We start from the raw sequence: 19,813 nt of genomic DNA, 5'->3' as shown, positions 1-19,813 counted from the left end.
TTTAATTTATGAAAAAAAAATCAAAAATGTCGCTAAACGTCATTTTACTCCTATTCCTATGACGTCTCTTAACACAACATTTGTTCACAAATAATTTATTAAATACTTATACATTCTAAAAATTTTATGAATGAAAGTTTAATAAATTAACCTTCGTTTAAAATAAAAACCTCTTCAAATACTTTGCATGGTTAACTTAAACTTCAATTCAAATTATTGCTACAAGAAAAACGTCATTTGTCGCAGTAACGTTGTTAAATCTTATTATTGAACGACGCATTTTCGAACGCATCTTTAATACACCTTCCCGGGTGTGCGGGAGGGGCCTTCAGTCGGCGGAGACCTATTGGTGAACGAGCACGTGCGGGTCTGAGAGCTGTAAGTAATTTTTTATAGTTCTTCACATTTTGTCATTAAAAATATCATTTGTGTTTCAACCTAAACTCCTTAAATGCACATACGTAATATTTTCGTTTGTATTTTATTCAATAGCCAGTGGCAAATGAATTCATTTAGTCTAATCATAACGGTTTTTTAATGCTCACAGACAAGTCCATTACAGGTTTTTTCCTCAACTCGTCATTCTATGCTACATCATTGTCGGCACTTATCCGATTCGCCGTCATCGCAATACCGGAATAAATATATGTTTTATATTATCAGTCAATTGTCGTCCCAACACAGTAATATAACTAGAATAACCTGGAATTATTCTGAAGCTGGGCACGGAAAGGGTGCTCCTGATGGCGTTGGTGGTACAATAAAAAGAGTAGCAGATCAAATGGTGCATTTTGGTTCAGATGTTGGAAATTTTGATGAGTTTTACAAAATCATGGAATCAAGATTAGAAAATATTATAATTCAAAGAGTTTCAGAGCAAGACATAATTCAGAGGGAGAGATTGATTCCTGAGCAGTTGAAACCATTCAGGGGCACCCTTTCAGTACATCAGGTTCTTTGGGACGCGTTCAGACCTAAAATCACTATGAGAAATATGAGTTGCTTCCTATGTGATGCTGGTGAAATTTGCTCCCATGGTAAGCATCTGGGTTATATCAATAATAAGTCCTTTAGAAATCAGAACGACGATCTTGATTCTTGTGTAACTCCCCTGGCAAACACTAAGCGTAAATCTCAAAATCAAAACAAAATTCAGATTATTTCTAATGTTCTTATTGATGTCACTAATAAGACTCAGCTTCAGTGAAAATTGACCCATTTTGATTATTCCAATTTAGTTGATAATAATTGCGATTGGAATTAAGATGATAATACGTGATATTTTTTGCGTGAAATCTTTTGAATCCTAAAATTGTAAGTAAAAGTATACTATTTGAAACTTAATATTTGTCTATCCTGTGTGTAGATCAAGGATATTACGGGGATGAGGACGCAATGCGGATGCAGATATGAATATTTTTAAGAGATATACATCACGTAGCTAAAATATGTGGAACTCTCTTAATAATTATGTCCTTAATTGAAGAAGTTAATCTGTGATTTTTTAAAATAATTACCAAATTACTATTACCAAAGAAAAACTAAATCCCGTATTACAGAACATAGCTCAATACTAAAGCATTACTTAAAACTAGATTCAAGCCAGTTGATTGGTTGAAACTATTTTTTTTATTTCATCAGTACTCAAGAATTACTTAAAAGTAGATCCAAGCCAGTTGATTTCTTGAAACTATTTTTTTTTTATTTGATTAATACTCAAGCATTACTTAAAATTAGATTCAAACCAGTTGATTGGTTGAAACTATTTTTAAGTAACGCTTGAGTCTTGGTAGACGTTCTATAATACGAGACTGAGTCCTTTATTAGCTAGATGATTAAGTTATTTGAGTGTGACAGTTTGTTTTTAAGAAATATCTAAGTACCTACTTAGCTTCACAGTTACGTATTTATCGCCTCACGCTAATAATTTAAGATTGTCATTTACTTTGAATCCTTTGTTTAATAAATAAATATTATATAATATACTTAATAAATATTTTGATTACTTAAATGTTTTTTTATTGTTAAATACCCAAAAATGAAAGATTTTAGATCATTGTCTGCAACACGGCGTCATTATTATACAAGCTAAAGTCATTCTCAGTGCGTGGTGTCATTAGTATCAACGTGAATAATTAGAAATTTACAAATATTACGAAGAATAATGAAAATTAATACGTGCCTTTCATAAAATAATCTTTTAGAGTATGCTTACATTGCATTTAGCTTGATAAAAATAGCTTACATAAAGGTTCTAAAAAATATATGAAAACTTAACAAAAATAATTTATTTCGAAGAACAACCCGGTTGCATCCTTTCGAATATTCGCAGTATTCACGTTTGATTTCAAAGCGCATTATATATGTATATAAAGCCACAAGTTCTTACTCACTGATAGAAGTAGAACGCATACTTCCTGATATGGTAGAAAAAAGATATTTATACCGTTGTACGCGGATAGGCTCCAAGGCGAAGAATCAAATATGAGAAGACCTGAATGTGGAAAATGGAAACGAGTGATCAATGGCCTGCAAAACCTATAATACATGAGAGGGATTTTTGTGCATTTTTATGAGATACGCCCTGGTCAATTTCCGCGGGAAGTAAAAAATGTTCGAAATTCAAATAAACAATATAGCCGCCATACAAATTTCAAAGCCTCCTATCACGGAAACTATTAGATAGGTAGGAGGTGCTCGAAGGAATGTCATAGAGGGCAATACTGGTCAACTGCCTGAGTTAAAAAAAATCAAGATGGCGGTTTCAAAATGGCGGCCGAAGAAAAACTTGCTTCGATCCGGCTGAAAATTGGCAGGCGAGGGTCTTTAGGAGTCCTTAATCATAATTTGGGGTCAACAATTTCTTTTCGCCATTTTTTAATATGGCTGTCATATAAGTGTATTTTCGTTAAAAATAGCTGCCGAAAGAGATTTGCTCTGATTCGACTGAAAATTGGCATGTGAAGGCCACTAGAAATGCCGATAATAATTTGCGCTCAAAATTTGTTTTTCGCTATTTTTAAATATGGCCATCATAGAAGCGTTCGTTGGCGGCAGATCAAAATTTGCACTAATTCGATTGAAAATGTCTTTATGAGTGTTTAATAATAATTAGCGGTTAAAATTTATTTTTCACCATTTTTCAATATGGCTACCATACAAACTTTTTTGACGATATATACCAATTTCTTCTAATTCGAAAAATGACATGCCATCATAACTTGGAGTAAAAATTTTGTTTCCGCTGTTTTTCGATGTAGCCGTAATTTATTTATGTAACTTGCATTGCTTGGACTAAAAATTAGCACGAATAGAGTTCTAAGATTGTTTGATCATGATTAGTCGTCATAATATATTTTTGTAATTTTTAAATATGGCCGCCATTAAAGAGCAATTAATTTTTTTTTTAAACAAAGCCCGAAGCGTCCGCACGCCTTCGTATGGAGGTAATTATATACGGAGGCGTAATAGATTACGAGTACAAGATCTCACAATTGTAAAAATGTAAGGCAGACTTCCCGATGTTGTGGAAATGAGATATTTATTATAGCGTTGTTGTATCTCAAGCATATCTGTTAGATTCCATTTTCTTCAAAGCTATGCCAAAGAGAAGTTTAGGGGGAAAAAATGTCAAACTACTGCCGAATTTCCTGTACTATGAATACCAAAACAACGATAATCCAGAATACTCAGACCAAAACCAACTTAGAAATGTTCGTTTCTTAAATTGGCCCAAATCGGGAATCGACCTCCTCATCAAGCGCCCATAGTACCTACTGACTGCTGTGCCGCCACCGAAGAGCATGAGCACACCTAACCGTAAACTGTACCAGACCACGCGCCGCAGGCCGAGCCCCCGACCCCACCGTAGGTGGGGTACAGAGCTCGTATTTAAATAAACATAACGAAAATAAAATCAATATCGCCATATTTTTAAATTTAGAAGCATTAGGACTTTATTTGAAAATTAATTCTAATCGGAATTTGCCTATAATTATTAATACAAAAAACATGAAAATTTATTTTCACATCAACGTGGCCCATATTTTCGGACTACAATTTTACAATTTGACCTTTGGCAATTATTAGGAAATTAATATATTTTGCCATATATTGCATCAATCTGTAAACACATTTTTGCGTGTATATTTTTCTATTTAGAATTCGATTCCACGAATCGAAATACATCATCGTCATGGTTTGTGGCAATTCGCAAGAGGTAGTGACCAAGGACTACTGAATTGGTATAAAATTAAATTGAAGTACCAACTCATTATGTACTGGTATTAATTTAGAAGGTCGCTGTTTACTTAGTCGAGGTTCGAAACGACCAGCGCTCCAAAATGTCTATAATTAATCATTTTCTATCAAACACGACAAAGATAAATTGTTGGAGTACTTCGATGTCGTGGTTTAGCGTAGATAGAATGCTGTGACAGTTACTATGGCTTTAAGCCTTGCTAAACGAAAGAGCTGCATAGTGCCATATAGTGTATAGCGCCACATGGTTACTTCTAAATACATTAAACCTCTCAGCTGGTAGAGCGGTTGCCCTAGATTGGTATTACCGATGCACCTTCGAGTCTTGGCAGATCGGAGAATTTCTTTATGTTCGATCTTTATATTAATAATAATTATAACAAACTAGTGGAGTAATTTCACATAAAAAATTGAATATCGGTAGTAAAACTAGGGCTCCATCACTCGCTCATGGTTACGCGATAAGTGCCTACCGCGGAGTGCGCCGACAGCTCAAGCGCTCATACAAGTCTTTCATTTATGAGCATTCAGCTCCGCACGAATGCACACAGCAACGTTATTTTCACCTCTCTGAGCGCGTGCTTAGGTTCCTTTTTCCTCGTAGTGAGCACCTGGTGTCATTAATCAGATTTAGTAGGCTATTATAGCATAGGTATTTTCGATTTTGTATGAGAGTGATGTATCTATCACGAAGTAACTATTAAGTAATCTGTGGTAATACGTCATGATATTCAATAAATTCAATATTACAATATGTTATATGGGTACTAACTCAATAAATTCAATATTACAATATGTTATATGGGTACTAACGAATATTCTTGTGAAGTAATAGTAGTTCTACCAGGAAGTAAGAATTCTAAGAGTGGTATCCATCATTGTACCTTGCAATTTACTACCCATGTCGATCCTGTCATTTCAGGATGTTTTCGTGACATTTGTCATAATATTCTTGGTCATTGTTATTGAAACCTCTCGGGTAACAAAGCTAACTGACGAATATACTTCTTTCATATCTTCCAATTGCTCCGTACCCAAAAATACCATATGCAAAAGTACATATGAAATCTACTTTTGCAAGTCCTAGATAGAAGTTGTAATTCATTCGTTCCAAGTTTGTTTGTATATTAGGTAGTCGGAAATTAATTCGGAAATCAGACTTCAAACTTGGCCCGAGACGTGGGTGGACAGGCGGAATTTAGATGACATATCTTTCATGTACTTGCCTACTTTATGTACATCTCATATCTCGTATCCACTGGTTTTAGGTTTAAAATACTACAAACTTCATCCACTCCATTCAAAAATAGAAGAGCTTCTTGTGAAAGAGTTCGTCTAGGGAAGTACTACCACCTTACCTATTTCTGCCGCCAAGCAGTAATACGAGCATTACTACACGCCGTTTTGGTTTTGAAGGATAAGGGTGCTGATGACATACACTCGCTCAGATCTTTGCGGTATAAAGCTTTGAGAGCCACTGTAAATTTTATGGGTAGGCGTGTCACTTACCAACAGGCGCACGACTTGTTCAATCGTCGCTTGATATAACAAAAAAGCACACATTAATATAGTAAATAACTTGAATATAATAATACCTTGTTCTTATTAATTTAGACCTTGTAATCAATTCGCTAAAACGTTTTCCTTTTCTGGTATTGTATGTTTTTTATTAGTTTTGCTTCTTCTCTATTGGCTTTATTTCTCGTTATTTAATGAGGTTTTAAAGATCGCGTTTTGTTTTTTCCCAGGTGAAAGACATCTGCAACGAGCTAGAAGTGCGAGTGTTGTGCCACAAGATCCTACAGAACGTATTGATATTACTTGACGCGGACAGGGGGTCTCTGTTTCTCGTGCAAGGGGAGAAAATCGCTACGCCTAATCAACAGAATGGCAGGTTAGTAACATTACTGTTTAAGGAATTGAAGCTGTTATTTGGCACGTGTGCCCATATTAAATGAGAATAGTTGATAAAATCGTTCTTTTTCCGATTTTTTTAACGTTAGGAAATCCTCATGGATACCCTCTGTCCGGGGCAAACAAAGGGTTATGTTGGACTCCTACCGACAAAAATTTGATGGTGTCGCTTCTCTTCACCATATGCTGGAGTCACGGGGGCACTCTCGCATTCTTTTGCGACTCCAGCGTTGAGTGGTGCGACTAAGCGCCGAACCCCATCTCGCTCTCCTGGGAGAGATGTTACCTCCCCTTCAGCCGTCTTGAGAGTCGGACGTGGAACACTCGAGCTCACCAGTAACGAGCGACAACTTACCTCCACCTTAAGGAGCAGGTTCTCAATTCGACTGTATGTTCTTTTTTTTTTTGTATGTATATTACGCGATAACTCCGGTATTTGTGAACCGAATTTCATGATTCTTTTTTTCTTGGAAAGGGGGTACTTCCGTAGTGGTCCCATTTTATTTTGAAGAAAATCATCCCCCTCTGTGGGTGTGTGTTCACGCATGATGATTCATTTTTATAAATAGCGCCTATCTTTAATTTAGGAGCAATAATTTTAATGGTTGATTTTGCTATTTCTCCAATTCAAGGCGTTTTTCTCTCAATATACTTTGAGTAGTGAGAACCGATTTTTATTACCTCCAGTTTCAAGTCCTGTATAGTGGCGAACTAGGGAATATTTCAATAAAACTTAGCAAATAGTCGTAATTCCACGTACTTTTGGGGTCGGTTTTTTAGTACTCTCTACTGAGATTAGGTTATTGCCTTCTTCATTTTTATTATGACAGTCGGCCTACTAGTATCGAAATCAATTTTGATTCATATACATTTTAACAAGAACAGGCGGATTTGATTATCTATATTGAATTAAAATGAAAACATATGTCTCCTTTTTGTATTTTTAATTGACAAATTCTAAATGTAGTGTATATGTACATGTATGAAGTTACAAAAATTGACAATGCAAATGAATCTGTGCCCAGCATTTGGACGAATTACGGGCCGATGATGATTAAAATTCTTTTAGTCACGCTTATGCAAAAATATCCGAACTTGTTTCTACAAGTTCGGCTATTTATTACATAAGCGTGACCAACGTTCAGTCGATAGTCGATAGAATATTTATCGACTGCAATCATTAGCTGCTTGCAAGCGGGCAACGCTTTTGCGCAATGAACTGTCATTTTGCTCCATCTTCATAAAATACCGGATTATGGGTTATCGGTGGTGCACTTTTGTAAAATTATGGCGAAACTTGCCTATGTGAAGTTTAATAGTTTCCCGAATTTGTTCCAAGTTATGTTTGACATCTATTAAACTGTCACATCGACGATGAAGTTATAATTTGATTATCACTAATTTCAGATTTCTTACCACGGTATGACTTTTTTTCGTTTTTATTTTCCCGATATTTCGGAATGGATGCACGCTCCATGGTCTCGGGTTTACCGGACGGCAGCAGATGACAGCTTTAAGAGCAGACATATCTGTCTACCCTCTTGCGCTGTCGACAACTACTACCTTCATCGCGCTTTATTGTGGCGTTACCATTGTCACTCACTTTTTTCACTTAAACCCCAATCACTGTATCCACACGCGAAACTGAACCCGAGGTGTTTTTGTTTTTATTACTGCACGCACTTAGGACCGGATTCCATGTACCGGTCAGCTTAAAACCATCATCACGGTTAAAACAAAAAGAAATCATACCGTGGTAAGAAGCCTGAAATTAGTGATAATTATTTAGTGAATTACCACGAAAGTCTTAAAATCTAGTTAAAAAAAGTTATAATTTATTCTATAGAACAATTTAAAAAAAGTGTTACGTGTACTATGGAACAAATAAGCCAGAAATAGTCTCATTTTGTTTGATGACGTCATGTTCTATAAAAGAAATGGTAGCTACCTCTATGTCAGTGAGGACAGGGGACGGTAACGTGAATAATATTCGAATCACAGCGCGGGTGTGAGTCACGATAAATGGCATTTTGTTATATGTCAAGAGTACGTAAAGCTTACGATAAGAAATGTTTCTTATCGTAAGTGACATAGAATTGTATTTAAACCGTTGTAGCCAAACCATAGTTGTCAAACCAAAGACACTTCTTTTTATTCTACGATAATTAAAAAAATTGTCTCGGGATTGACATACGGTGGAGTCTGTTGAAGAATTCCTGTGGCGGTATGTAGCTATGACTGTTTTTTAGATTACTTACAGCTGTGAATGTTACTAGCAATGTCTCTTGTTAACGGTGAAGTAAAATATCATGATGTAACTGGCACGTTGAAGAAAATACACAACCCTCGGGAAACTTGTGAAAATTCCAACCAACTTGGACCTTTTGAAGGCGAGTGTGAATAGGCATTATTTAGGTGTGCATGCTCCATCGTTGACCTCATTATCACTTTCCATGATGTGAGATGAGGTTAAATGCGCACTTATTTTTTATAACAGAAAAGAAAAAAACGTATATTGGGCCTATAGGGGCTTAAACAAATACCTTAGAACAGTGGGGCGTATATTGAGTTGATTTTGATGACACACTTGTATTTAAATAGTTATTGTTATTTTTTAACTTGTCGTAATTTTTTTTACTATAACTAAAATTATATCGGTCTATAATTTCGAATCGTAAATACAACACTTGCACTGACGTCAGCAAAAAAGAGAAAAAAGTCTTATCGTATCGATGCCTTACTCAGTCAAGAGATTCAGAAGAGGGAAATTTAACAATACTTAAAAGCCAGTGTGTGAATATGAAGATGTGACGGGAAAACAGCCTGCAAAATTTGTATATATACGATGTATTTTTTGCATTTCAGTTACTTTGTTCTTTAAGATACGAGTTTGAGAAAGTAAGGCGACGAATACTACTTAAATGCTTGCCGGCGAGGTGAAAAGGATTTGCACATCGACTTTAAGGTACTCGCCAATTGTTGCCCAGGGTACGCCAGAATGTACCCTACATTGTACGGGGTACAAAAAATAAAGAGAAAAACCGCAACTAAAGAAAATTGGTAGAAAGAAAGCTTTAGAAAGCTTTTTATTCTAAATTATATGTCCAATGATTTTTACGCTTTTCTCTGTTGAATGCAACGAAAGAAAACAATCTGAATGTGTAGCATTGTAGTCTATAAACGCACTTACAGGCGCCCGTGTTGCATAAGGCGTGACTTCATTTCCTCTCTGTCGCCTCATTGTCGGACACTTCAGAAGTACCGTCGTCGGGAGCCCGAGATCGTTAATATTAAGATAACTAATTTGTTATTGCAGACGGAAAAACTGCGCGATTACAGTAATGGTAGTAAGTATGGCGTAAAAGTGTTATTTTTTTTGTTTTAATGTATCAATGTTTTCATTGAAATAAATTTTTATACTTTCGGCTTTTTTTTTACAATGCAAGTTTTATTTTTTGTGAAAAAATATACGCACGATAAGGGACGATCTGGCAAATGCCTATATACTTTAGCCTTAAATAGCCCCAAAGTCTAGTTTTCGGCAACACAGCTGTGTATTCTATTCCTTTGCTGGACACATTAAGAACGAGGAAGTTAAGCGTTTAGTGCGAAATTAATTTTTATTAAAGATGTTATTGAAACTATTAATTTATTTCGATAAAATTCATCATTAGGTATTTCTGAAAAATTTTAATCAGAAAGTAACTTCATCATTGAAGAGTGCTTCGGGATTAAAAGGAAAACCTTTGATAACAACGCTCCCTTTGACTGCACTGTTAACTTTGTAAAGATGTAACTGCATAATGCGGGTTCCGTGAGATTTTCCTCCGCGTGAAGAATCAATGTCAAGGAGTTGTGTCGGTTATTTTCCGCTTAGGTCATAGTACACATTGTTTAATCAATTTTAATATTTGTTCGGTTATTTTCCTTATGTGGAATACGTTATTTGTAATTGGATCAAACACGTGTATTGTACTTATTATATCCCGTACAATATCCGATTACTTTGTGTCGATATTTGCACATTTGCATGTAAACATCATAAGATCAAATATCTGCTTTCTTTTGATTTTTGTTTTTAACGAAATGCGTTTTGTACTTACTTTGAGTATTATCCGTCGAACAAGTTTCGATATCTCATGAAAAAATCGAATTCACCAAATTATGAAAGTTGTAATAAAATTTAAGACGTCCGATACTTTTTGGCGAAATGTACCAAGATCAAAGGCCAGGGACAACTATTGATGATAACATTAAAATTGAACAGCTCCAACATTAATTTATTCCAAGGGAAACTGTCGGAATCCTTATCAAAATATACGAAATTGAATTACGGGAGTGAATACTAATGAATTCGTTTGCCGGAACTCAGCAAAGCCGCGTGGCCTAATTAATAGGTATCAGATTTTAAAACCTAAATAAGCAATGATTGCATACAACTTTTTTTACGAGTAAATTAAAATAATATCAATATTTATTCCAATATCATCCAATACTTAAAGATTATTTATAACAATCCACAACAACAAACCAAAGCCAAACAAACGCTACAAAACAAAAAAAAACAAACAATAGAAACACTGGCAGTAGAGCATTTGAATAGAGTCACATTTGATATTTTGTATTATTTTTGAATAGTTATTTTTTTTTGCCAAATGGTTACGCCTTTGTACCTGTTATATAACATTTCAGATAAGTATTATTTAATAAAATAATTTTAAGTTTAATAATTTAAATATAGTGACGTTATTCTGTTTAGGAACGCAGTGACGCGTTTAAGGAGACTTTTAGAAACTCACTGTACAGAACTATAATACTCATTATAGTGTAGTTTCGTGTACAGAACTATAATGAAGTTTTTCTGTTTAGTATTGAGTACCATAGACACTAGAATTTTAATTCACATCTTAAAAGATCACTTTTTTAACACGGTTTATGAAATTATAATTGACAGTTTATAATTGTAACTTTTTCATTGAAAAAAAAAACAGACCTCAAAAGTTTGCTTTTTTGATTTCCATGGGATTCCCTTATCAAATTCTGACTTCTTCGTGACAATGGGACTGTTACGAAAACTTTGTACATTTTTTTTTCTGATTGGCGTGGTAACGGTGATTTGTTGATTACATGTATTGCGTCAAGTGAGCACTCGTCTTTTATTTGCGGAAAATTATTGGTAATTTATGATAGCCGAAACAAACCCGGAACAGCATCGTCGGCATCAGGGACCGCCTCAAGAGTATACTCTTTTAAACAAAATAAGAATTCTCAAAATCCATCCACAATTACGAAGAAATCGGCAAACATACATACAACCGAACGCATAACCTCCACCGTTTGTTGAAGTTGGTTAAAAATGCAGAAGTGTAATGATCTTATGTACGTAGTAAATGGATCATTGAGGAGTAGAAACACACTTCTAATGATCTTTCTTTCTCTGGGTATCCGATGTACGACTTGATTTGTACCTAGAAAAGCACAAACTACATGTTATCCTTTAATAAAATTAATAGCGAAGTCATTTCGCTGCAGGACTATAAAAGCAAGTCGTAAATGTGAATTTTATTTTTCTCAGTCGATAAACTGCAGCTTGTTTTCAGACACAACTTGATATTAAATTGTGGGACGGAGCGTAAACTTTTAATTATGAAAATCAATCTCCGTCACAGGATGTCCTTGACTTATTGAACTGTTTTTGATCAAAAGAGGTAACTACCGGAATGAATAAGAATAAATTCGTGACTGTCGATAAAACTTCCAACTAGGCATTTACGGGCGTACATTATTGTTGCATACAAGTTATACGCATAATTAGAAATCCACGTAATAATTTTGCTCTCATAACACTTTTGCCTATAGACGTAATTAATAATTCGTATAACAATTGCTGTGTATAATGATAAATCAGCATCACTATAAATTCATATAATATTTTCGCGCGTAACTATCAAAAAGTTTGACGATCTCGATGGCCCAACCGTTTGCCCAGTGGGCGCAGGATGATAAGGTCCGGGGTTTGACTAACGATAGGACCAATTTGGGAAACGAACTTGTCTGGACGTTCTGGATAGTTCCGGAGTGAAATTCATAGCACTGTGATTATTTGTGACCAGGTGATTGCTGTGATTGTCTAACACATTATTATTATAATTAAGTTTATTGAATGCCAGGATGTTTCACCACTATGATATTAATTTTTTTTTTGTGAAATTACTCCACTAGTTTGTTATAATTATTCATACAAAGATCGAAAACTTAGAAAAAAATCCTTTACATTTGACATCCAATAAAACTTGAATACAATTATTAAAGCGACATCTCTAGTCAGCTGATGAGGTACCTAGCTGAGTGAAGAAATAGATTTCCCACAGATGGCGCTACGAGAAAAAAGTCGTTAAAAAACCAAAACGAAAAGATGCCACAAGTACAGAAAAAATAGTAAGGTCCGTTGGTGCGTGGCGCGGCTTAGTTGGCATATCGCCTAACACGGTTTGCTGGAAGACGTTCGAATTCAGCCGGATCGAAGGAATCTTTTTTAAGTTTTCGATCCTTGTATTAATAATTATTATTGTTATAATTTTGCCTATAATTATATAATTCGTATACAAATTATTGCGCATTATTATAAATATGCCGAATAATACCGTAAGTTGATGAGAAGATTGGCAGTACTTCCTCAGAAGATTCAAGTATACTATCCAAAGGAAAACATTCCCATATACTGGTGCACAAAGCCTTATGTGAAATTAGCTACCATACATGTTGTACGATTTTGTTTTTTATGTTAAGTATATTTGGTATATTATTTTCTGTGCTAATAACAGATAAAAGCTCTATGATGGTTATACATGCGAAAATTGTATTGCCACAAAATATACTCCTCATCAAGATTCTGTACAGAACCAGTGTTATAACACTACTGTGAATGTTTTATGCTACTGCATTTATGCCTGACAATTGACGCTCAATTAACATTCTTAATTAATTTCACTGGAACAGCAAATTACCACGAGTAGTATATATAATTAACCTGTAAATTGATAGCTTGTTATTTAGTAGTCGCATGTGGGATCGTTGTCGTCAATGGAAATGCCAAACGATTAAAATGTGATGTATTTTGGAGTCATATTTTTGCACTTTTAACTTTTTTATGTTACATAGGTCCGACCATACTTCAGAACTTAAAAATTGTTAATTTTCCATGTAAAGTAAACATACAATCAGGCAATCAGCAAAAAAAAGAATACTATTTTTATTTTGCAAAACTTGTTTTTTGTTGTTAGTAGCATAACCAGTTACAAATGTGGTCTACTTTTGTTACAGCCTGTATATGATAAATTGTTTTCATTTTGTTACTATCTATATAGGCAACATAATCAGAATAATTTTGATCGTCAAGTGGTCTGCACGTGTTATGGCTTTCAATTTTTTTTATGTGAAGCATCTACTCCTACTTTATTTGTCATGTTTACATTTTGATTTGTATCCTGTAACAATACACAATAGTACCTTATTTAGCTTTGTGGCAGACCGTCTTTTGTTCTGGCTGATATAATAATGTACTTCCATAGGAAGAGAATACAATGGACTCTAAACATGATACCTATTTATAATTCTAGTGATAATATTAGGACTACTTTTACATCTGTAGTTGTATCATAATATTCGATACGTATCACGTACAGCTGCGATTTGGAAGATAATGTACAAAAGGTTCGTGCAAACGGATCCAAAAAGAGCTTACAGTATGAAAATTTGCAGTCAACCGAAGAATGGTGTTGTCTAGAACGGTTGGTCATATATGTATAGCATCGTTGTAGTATAAAAATACTTAATTTAAAAATTCCCGATATAACCGTCGTCACTACGTTCGCGAATGAGAAAATTAATTTACTTTCAATTTTATTAACATGGATTTCCAAGTTACATAGAGTCGCTATTACCTCGAATTCAAATTTTTCCCCTGTACTAATACGGTTCATTTTGCTTGGGTTGAACGACAGGGACACTGACTGTATTTCAGAATTTATTTTTTTGCAAACGAAATAAAACCCATTTGAAAAATGTATATCGTATACTATACGTGTTCTATTCGTGTTATTAAAAAAAACATTGGTATGTGTAAAGTGCCTATGGAATATCCCGTAAAATTTCCAGGTAAGTTTGTATTCTTTTCTATCGTGAAAATTTTTATGAATCGTCTTTTCACACCATGTACTGAGTAATCAGTGTATGTCCTCAAATTTACAATTTTTTTCCCCCAAATGATTGACTCAACACTTTCACTGTTATGCTTTCAGTGTTGGTTGGTACCAAAGCCATTTGAGGTTGTATCGACTCCTAGTTAAATAGGCAAAATTTGGGATTGTGAAATCATGTCTTTAGTTTACTTACGTTGGAGCTTTTAGTAGCATTTTAACACATGGTCAAACTGGCAGGCCGAGTAGAAGCTCAAATAAAAAAAGTCGTGAGAATACATAAACTTTTCTCATATCTGTCGAAAATGGCCTTATTATAGCATTAGTGTGCGACGCAGCGGTTGTTCTGACGGATGCCTGTAGTGTCAACTGATGTGACGTTCTTTTAGAGAAGACATATTTTTGTCTTTGTGCTCCTGCTAAACGTGCTGCAGGGCTCTACAGTAACCAAATAATTTAATAGTACAAATTTTCCGTTCGCATTTGTCACCGTAACTAACTCAAGGCCTATTTAATTTTTTTTTATAAAATATAAGTGCGCAATTGACCTCCACCTGAAAGTGACGATGAGGTCGATGACGGAGCATGCACATCGAAATAATGCCTATTTACTCTCTTGCCTTAAAATACCCATGTTATAGCGTTGAGGGAAAAAGTCTGCAGACAGGGACTTTCATTTCAGTCTTCCGCCGTAGAAATCTTCATGCGAATCCAGGGAATATCTACGACTTAGGGGTGAAAAACCAAGCCTACCTGCACCTACAAATGAAGATTTTGATGAAGTTGTGTAAATGAAGAAAAAAGATAAATAAATAAATTGAGATAGATTTCAAATCAGATATTTTCAGTATACAGTTGGTAGCAGCCCGCACAACATGACTTTATCTAAAATTTACACTGAAATTATCGTCTCCGTTCGGCCTCTTTTTTGTATGAACTGAAATACCACTTGAATAATGTAAACAATTTTATTCATTCTTTGATTCACTTGTTCCAGTATTCCGGCAAAAAGGCATTCCAATTGACTAGAATAGTGTTCTATTTTTAATTCCATTTACTACCTTCTCCATGAATTTTATTTGTGGAGTGACCTACTGGAATAATGTGGATCACCATTCTAGTTTAGTGATAGAGCGCGTGGTCTGGACGCATTTGTTACCGTTGCAGATTTAACACACAATTTGACGAGAATCATGTAGATCATATATTGAATTGAGCTGAAATTGTTGGACTATAATAGCTGAACTCGAATGCATATTGGAATAATTTAATCTTACAAGGTAAGAAGCATCGAGGCTGAATAGAATTTTAACTGGAATACTGGAAACTATATAAAAAGCAGTGGTAGCCTAATGATTTGACCTACAGCCTTTCAAGATGCCGTGCGTTTACATCGCACTCAAGCTTTTTGGAATTTATGTGCGAAAATTAATCTCACTTTTTGGGCCAGCGTGGCGGACTATGGCCTAAACCCTCGCCTGAGAGGAGACCCGTGTCCTGCAGTGGGACCTGCAAATGGGTTGGTGATGATGATATGGAAACTTACATGCCTCTGCTGTCAAAACCCACTTAGACTAGTTGTGTCACAGATAGTCATGAATAGCTATTCATCTGAAATTGTGATGCTCAAATGAGCTCGACGTCCATTTGTACATTATATGTATAATCATACGATTGTATCGACGCATGGTATAGTGAGTAGTAAAGTACAAATATACGTATTTAACCGCTAGCTTTGGCGCTGTTATTTCACGCCAACGCTCTTAATATTTACTATACTCCGTCCAACCATTTATTTAACTTTTGGCTCGAATTCTAATCAATTATTAATATTCCAATGCGTTTCCGATTCGATCTTTTATAACAATCGATATTATTTATGCAGAAGTTTTAATCGTAAATTTCAGCGGGTTCCCAAAAAAAGATATTGTCTGATTGGGATCGTGATATAGCGTTTGACAGTTTCATTTACTCAAGAATTGATAAATTAATGTTAATGAGGACTTGAGTGATGATTACCGTTTCATTGTAATAAACAGTAAGAATTTACTACAATTATTTATAATTTATTTAATTTCATTATAATTTATTAGACAGGTACCAAAATTTATCAACTTAATCAGTTGGCTCGATAAAAATCGGAGCTGAAGAGCACGTCGCTTCACTAAAATAAAAAAATAAAAGTGTTCTAGAAGTATTGCACTTTTTGTCTATGGTTGTATGTCCATAATTATGGATATGGACACAATAGGCATACAATGGTTGGACGGATACACAACACAAGCGATAAACTGTCACAGTTTGACATTTGCATATTTGCAGTTCTGTTTGTTGCTTGACTGATACATTATTATGTTTTCTGAATACGGTTAGTCGTATTGTACCACATTTAGATTTGTCCAGTGCACCGGGGTGGTAATTTGATACTTGCTCTATTGGAAAATAGTAAAGCGATTAATATGAAGAAACCATAAACTGTTTAGAAGTTTTAAGTTTCTCAGCTTTGGTTCTAAGGCTTCTTAAATAGCTGGTAGCAGTAGAGCTCCTTGTGAAAGAGTTCGTCCAGGTGTGACGGTGTGACCTCCTTACACCGCCATCTCACCTTTTTGTATCGTATCATTTTTTCTTTTGCTTGTATTTAAATTTTAAATTTGTATTGTTCCATCTTCCTTCGCTTTCTCATTTTTGCTTCGTACCACGGCCACTCTCTGTTTGACCGCGATAGCGGACAGAACTACTAAATCAAATTGTCTAATTTTTTATTCTTTTCAAGTTTAATCATAATACAATCAATGTAAATCATGTATCGACCATAATGAGCGAATAACAGTTTATCCAATATCTGTAATGCAACATAATAAAACCCGACAAGGGGTAAGTGCCTAAATCTAACATCTACCATTTTTTAGGTCAAGTTAGGGAGTGTTTTTTTATTAATGTACTTTTTTCTACATCTACCTTTTATTTGTTACAGTTTTTTTTACTTTACCTTTTACTTCACGTTAAATAAATTTGTGGACCGGAAGTTTCCTGTTTTACTGCCGTGATCCTGATCACGGTTTCACAGGGAAGTACTGTCACCTTACCTGTTCCTACCGTCAAGCAGTAATGTCAGTTTATTATTATTACTGTCTTCCGGTTTTGAAGGGTTAAAGGCGCACGACTTCTTCGTCCCATCACTTGATATTATAAAAAAAGAATGCTGGGGTCGTAATATTCCGGATGAAAAAGGCATAACCAACATTTTTATCAAAATTGAATTACATACATATTCGGGATCAGGAAAAAAAACTCTCCTATCAGGCGAGGCTTTAGGCCATAGTCCACCACTCTGGCTCGATGCGGCTTAGAGACTTTCTTCGATTTACAAATTTTATCACGATGTTTTCCTTCACCGAAAAGCGCATAGTAAATTTCAAATTAAATTTCGCATATGTATTCCGAGAAACAGCAGCTCCTGCCACGAAGTGTGCCAGGATTTGAAGTCAAGGCCTCTGCTTGAGAGGCAGTAGGTTAAAACATTAGTCTGCCACGGCTTGATAAAAAGTCATAATCGATGTTTGTTACGTTAAAAACACGCAAATATCAAACGAAATAAATACCATTCATAAATACCACCAAAAAGGTATAGCTGAGCTATAATCGAGCCTTTTATTCTAATATAAGTTAATTGTTAAAAGTCACATTTAAGTTAGTCTGCTCTTTACTTGAAATAATTCATTTTTATAATTTTTTATAAGAAGCTAAAAGAGCATTTAAAAATGGCTAAAGTAAAATAAAATGGAAGTTTCTGTATAACAGATGCCTTATACATACGTACATATTATATTTATCACAAAGAAACAACTACAGAAAAACTTTAAATCTTTAAACTAATTTATCTCCGAATTTTGAATTTGCTTGTGCTTTTCATTCTTCGGAGGGCAGAATATAAATCCATAGGCAAAAGTTGGTGATCACTTTTTTGTTCTATGCACTGTTAGTGCGTTTGTGCACTACATCCACAACTACTAATACTACGTGCAACTAATTAATACTAGTATAGAGAAGAGAACTTATCCATTAGGGCTTAAAACTGGTATTGTTAGACCTATTTTTAAAAAGGGTAGGAAAACAGACTATGATAACTACAGACCTATCACTATTCTCCCCACCATCGATAAAATTGTGGAAAAATATGTATGTCACCAAATTCATAAATTTTATACGGATAATAATGTACTTAACAAAAATCAGTACGGGTTTCAACCACGCAAAAACACAACTCAGCTCCTAACTGCTTTTACCAATCTCTTATATGGTTACCTTAATGATAAAATGCAAGTGCTCGTAGTGTTCATAGACTATAGTAAGGCATTTGATACACTTCGTCATGATGTGTTGCTAGAGAGACTTGAGGACTGCGGTGTGAGAGGACCTTTGTTAGGCTGGTGTGAAGACTATTTAAGTAATCGTGCTTTTTATGTAAAAGTAGCTGACGCGATGAGTGACAGGAAAACAGTAAGTGAAGGAACAGCCCAGGGCTCCGTACTGGGCCCCCTACACTACCTGTCCTACGTAAATAATTTACCACATGTAATACAACAAAGCCAAATTTTCCAATTTGCTGACGATACTTGCCTAGTAGTGGCTCATCATGATCTGAAAGACGCCCTTCATAAAATGCAAACAGATTTCACTAATCTGGTCAAATGGTCCCACGATGCAGGCTTAGTACTAAATGCTGATAAGACCAAACTGATTTATGTAAGCTCGAGCCAAAATAGGAAAAACCAAGAATTAAAACTCATTGCGCATAAACATGATTGCTTGCACAGGGGAAATAGCTCAAGCATTTGCGACTGTCCAGATATTGAGCTAGTTAGTAGTCACACCTATTTAGGACTTATAATTGACGACCGAATGAAATGGACGGATCATATAAACAAGGTGTGTGACAGACTTAAAGCCTTGTTGTCCAAATTCTCTATAATCAAATATAAGATGCCTTTCTTGACCCTGCTCAATCTATATAAAGCACTTGGGGAATCGATCATTGGATACGGTTTAAGCAGTTACGGTTTAACTTCAAAGACTCATCTGGACAGGATCTATGAGCTACAGATACGGTTATTGAAAACTATTGTTCCTGATAAAGTTAAATATCAATTTATAAATAACAACGATGGTTTATTCAACTTTTGCAAAGTATTACCAGTTCATGAAAATGTCAAATATTGTATACTTGCTGAACAGTACTTTGTTAAGGATTGGCAGGTAATCTATAGCGGAGTCATAAGAACCCGTCGACAGCGCGAGGGTAGACTTGTAGTGCCGTCTTATACCAATCTCTACGGCAAAAATAAGCTGAATGTCAAAGTACCTTCCCTAATTAATGAGTTGCCTAAACAACTAAAGGAGGAAATTAATGAAAGAAACATTAAGTACAAATTAAAGGAACA

General features: G+C 35.0%; 1 protein-coding gene across 1 annotated transcript in view; it reads left to right on the top strand.

The window, feature by feature from the left end:
- The first annotated feature begins 5,161 nt into the window (after positions 1-5,161).
- The window catches only part of LOC113231517 (dual 3',5'-cyclic-AMP and -GMP phosphodiesterase 11-like), a 105,633-nt gene continuing 90,981 nt past the window's right edge, over positions 5,162-19,813 (top strand). Inside the window, exons 1-2 of the mRNA XM_026465842.1 lie at positions 5,162-5,239; positions 6,009-6,154. Coding sequence (XP_026321627.1) covers positions 5,162-5,239; positions 6,009-6,154 — 224 coding nt within the window. The remainder of the gene's footprint in view (positions 5,240-6,008; positions 6,155-19,813) is intronic.

Source organism: Hyposmocoma kahamanoa, unplaced genomic scaffold (genome assembly GCF_003589595.1).
Source record: "Hyposmocoma kahamanoa isolate Upper Pololo Valley unplaced genomic scaffold, ASM358959v1 65, whole genome shotgun sequence".
NCBI lineage: Eukaryota > Metazoa > Arthropoda > Insecta > Lepidoptera > Cosmopterigidae > Hyposmocoma > Hyposmocoma kahamanoa.
The sequence above is the reverse complement of the archived record's forward strand: the minus strand, read 5'-3'. Positions and strand labels throughout refer to the sequence as shown.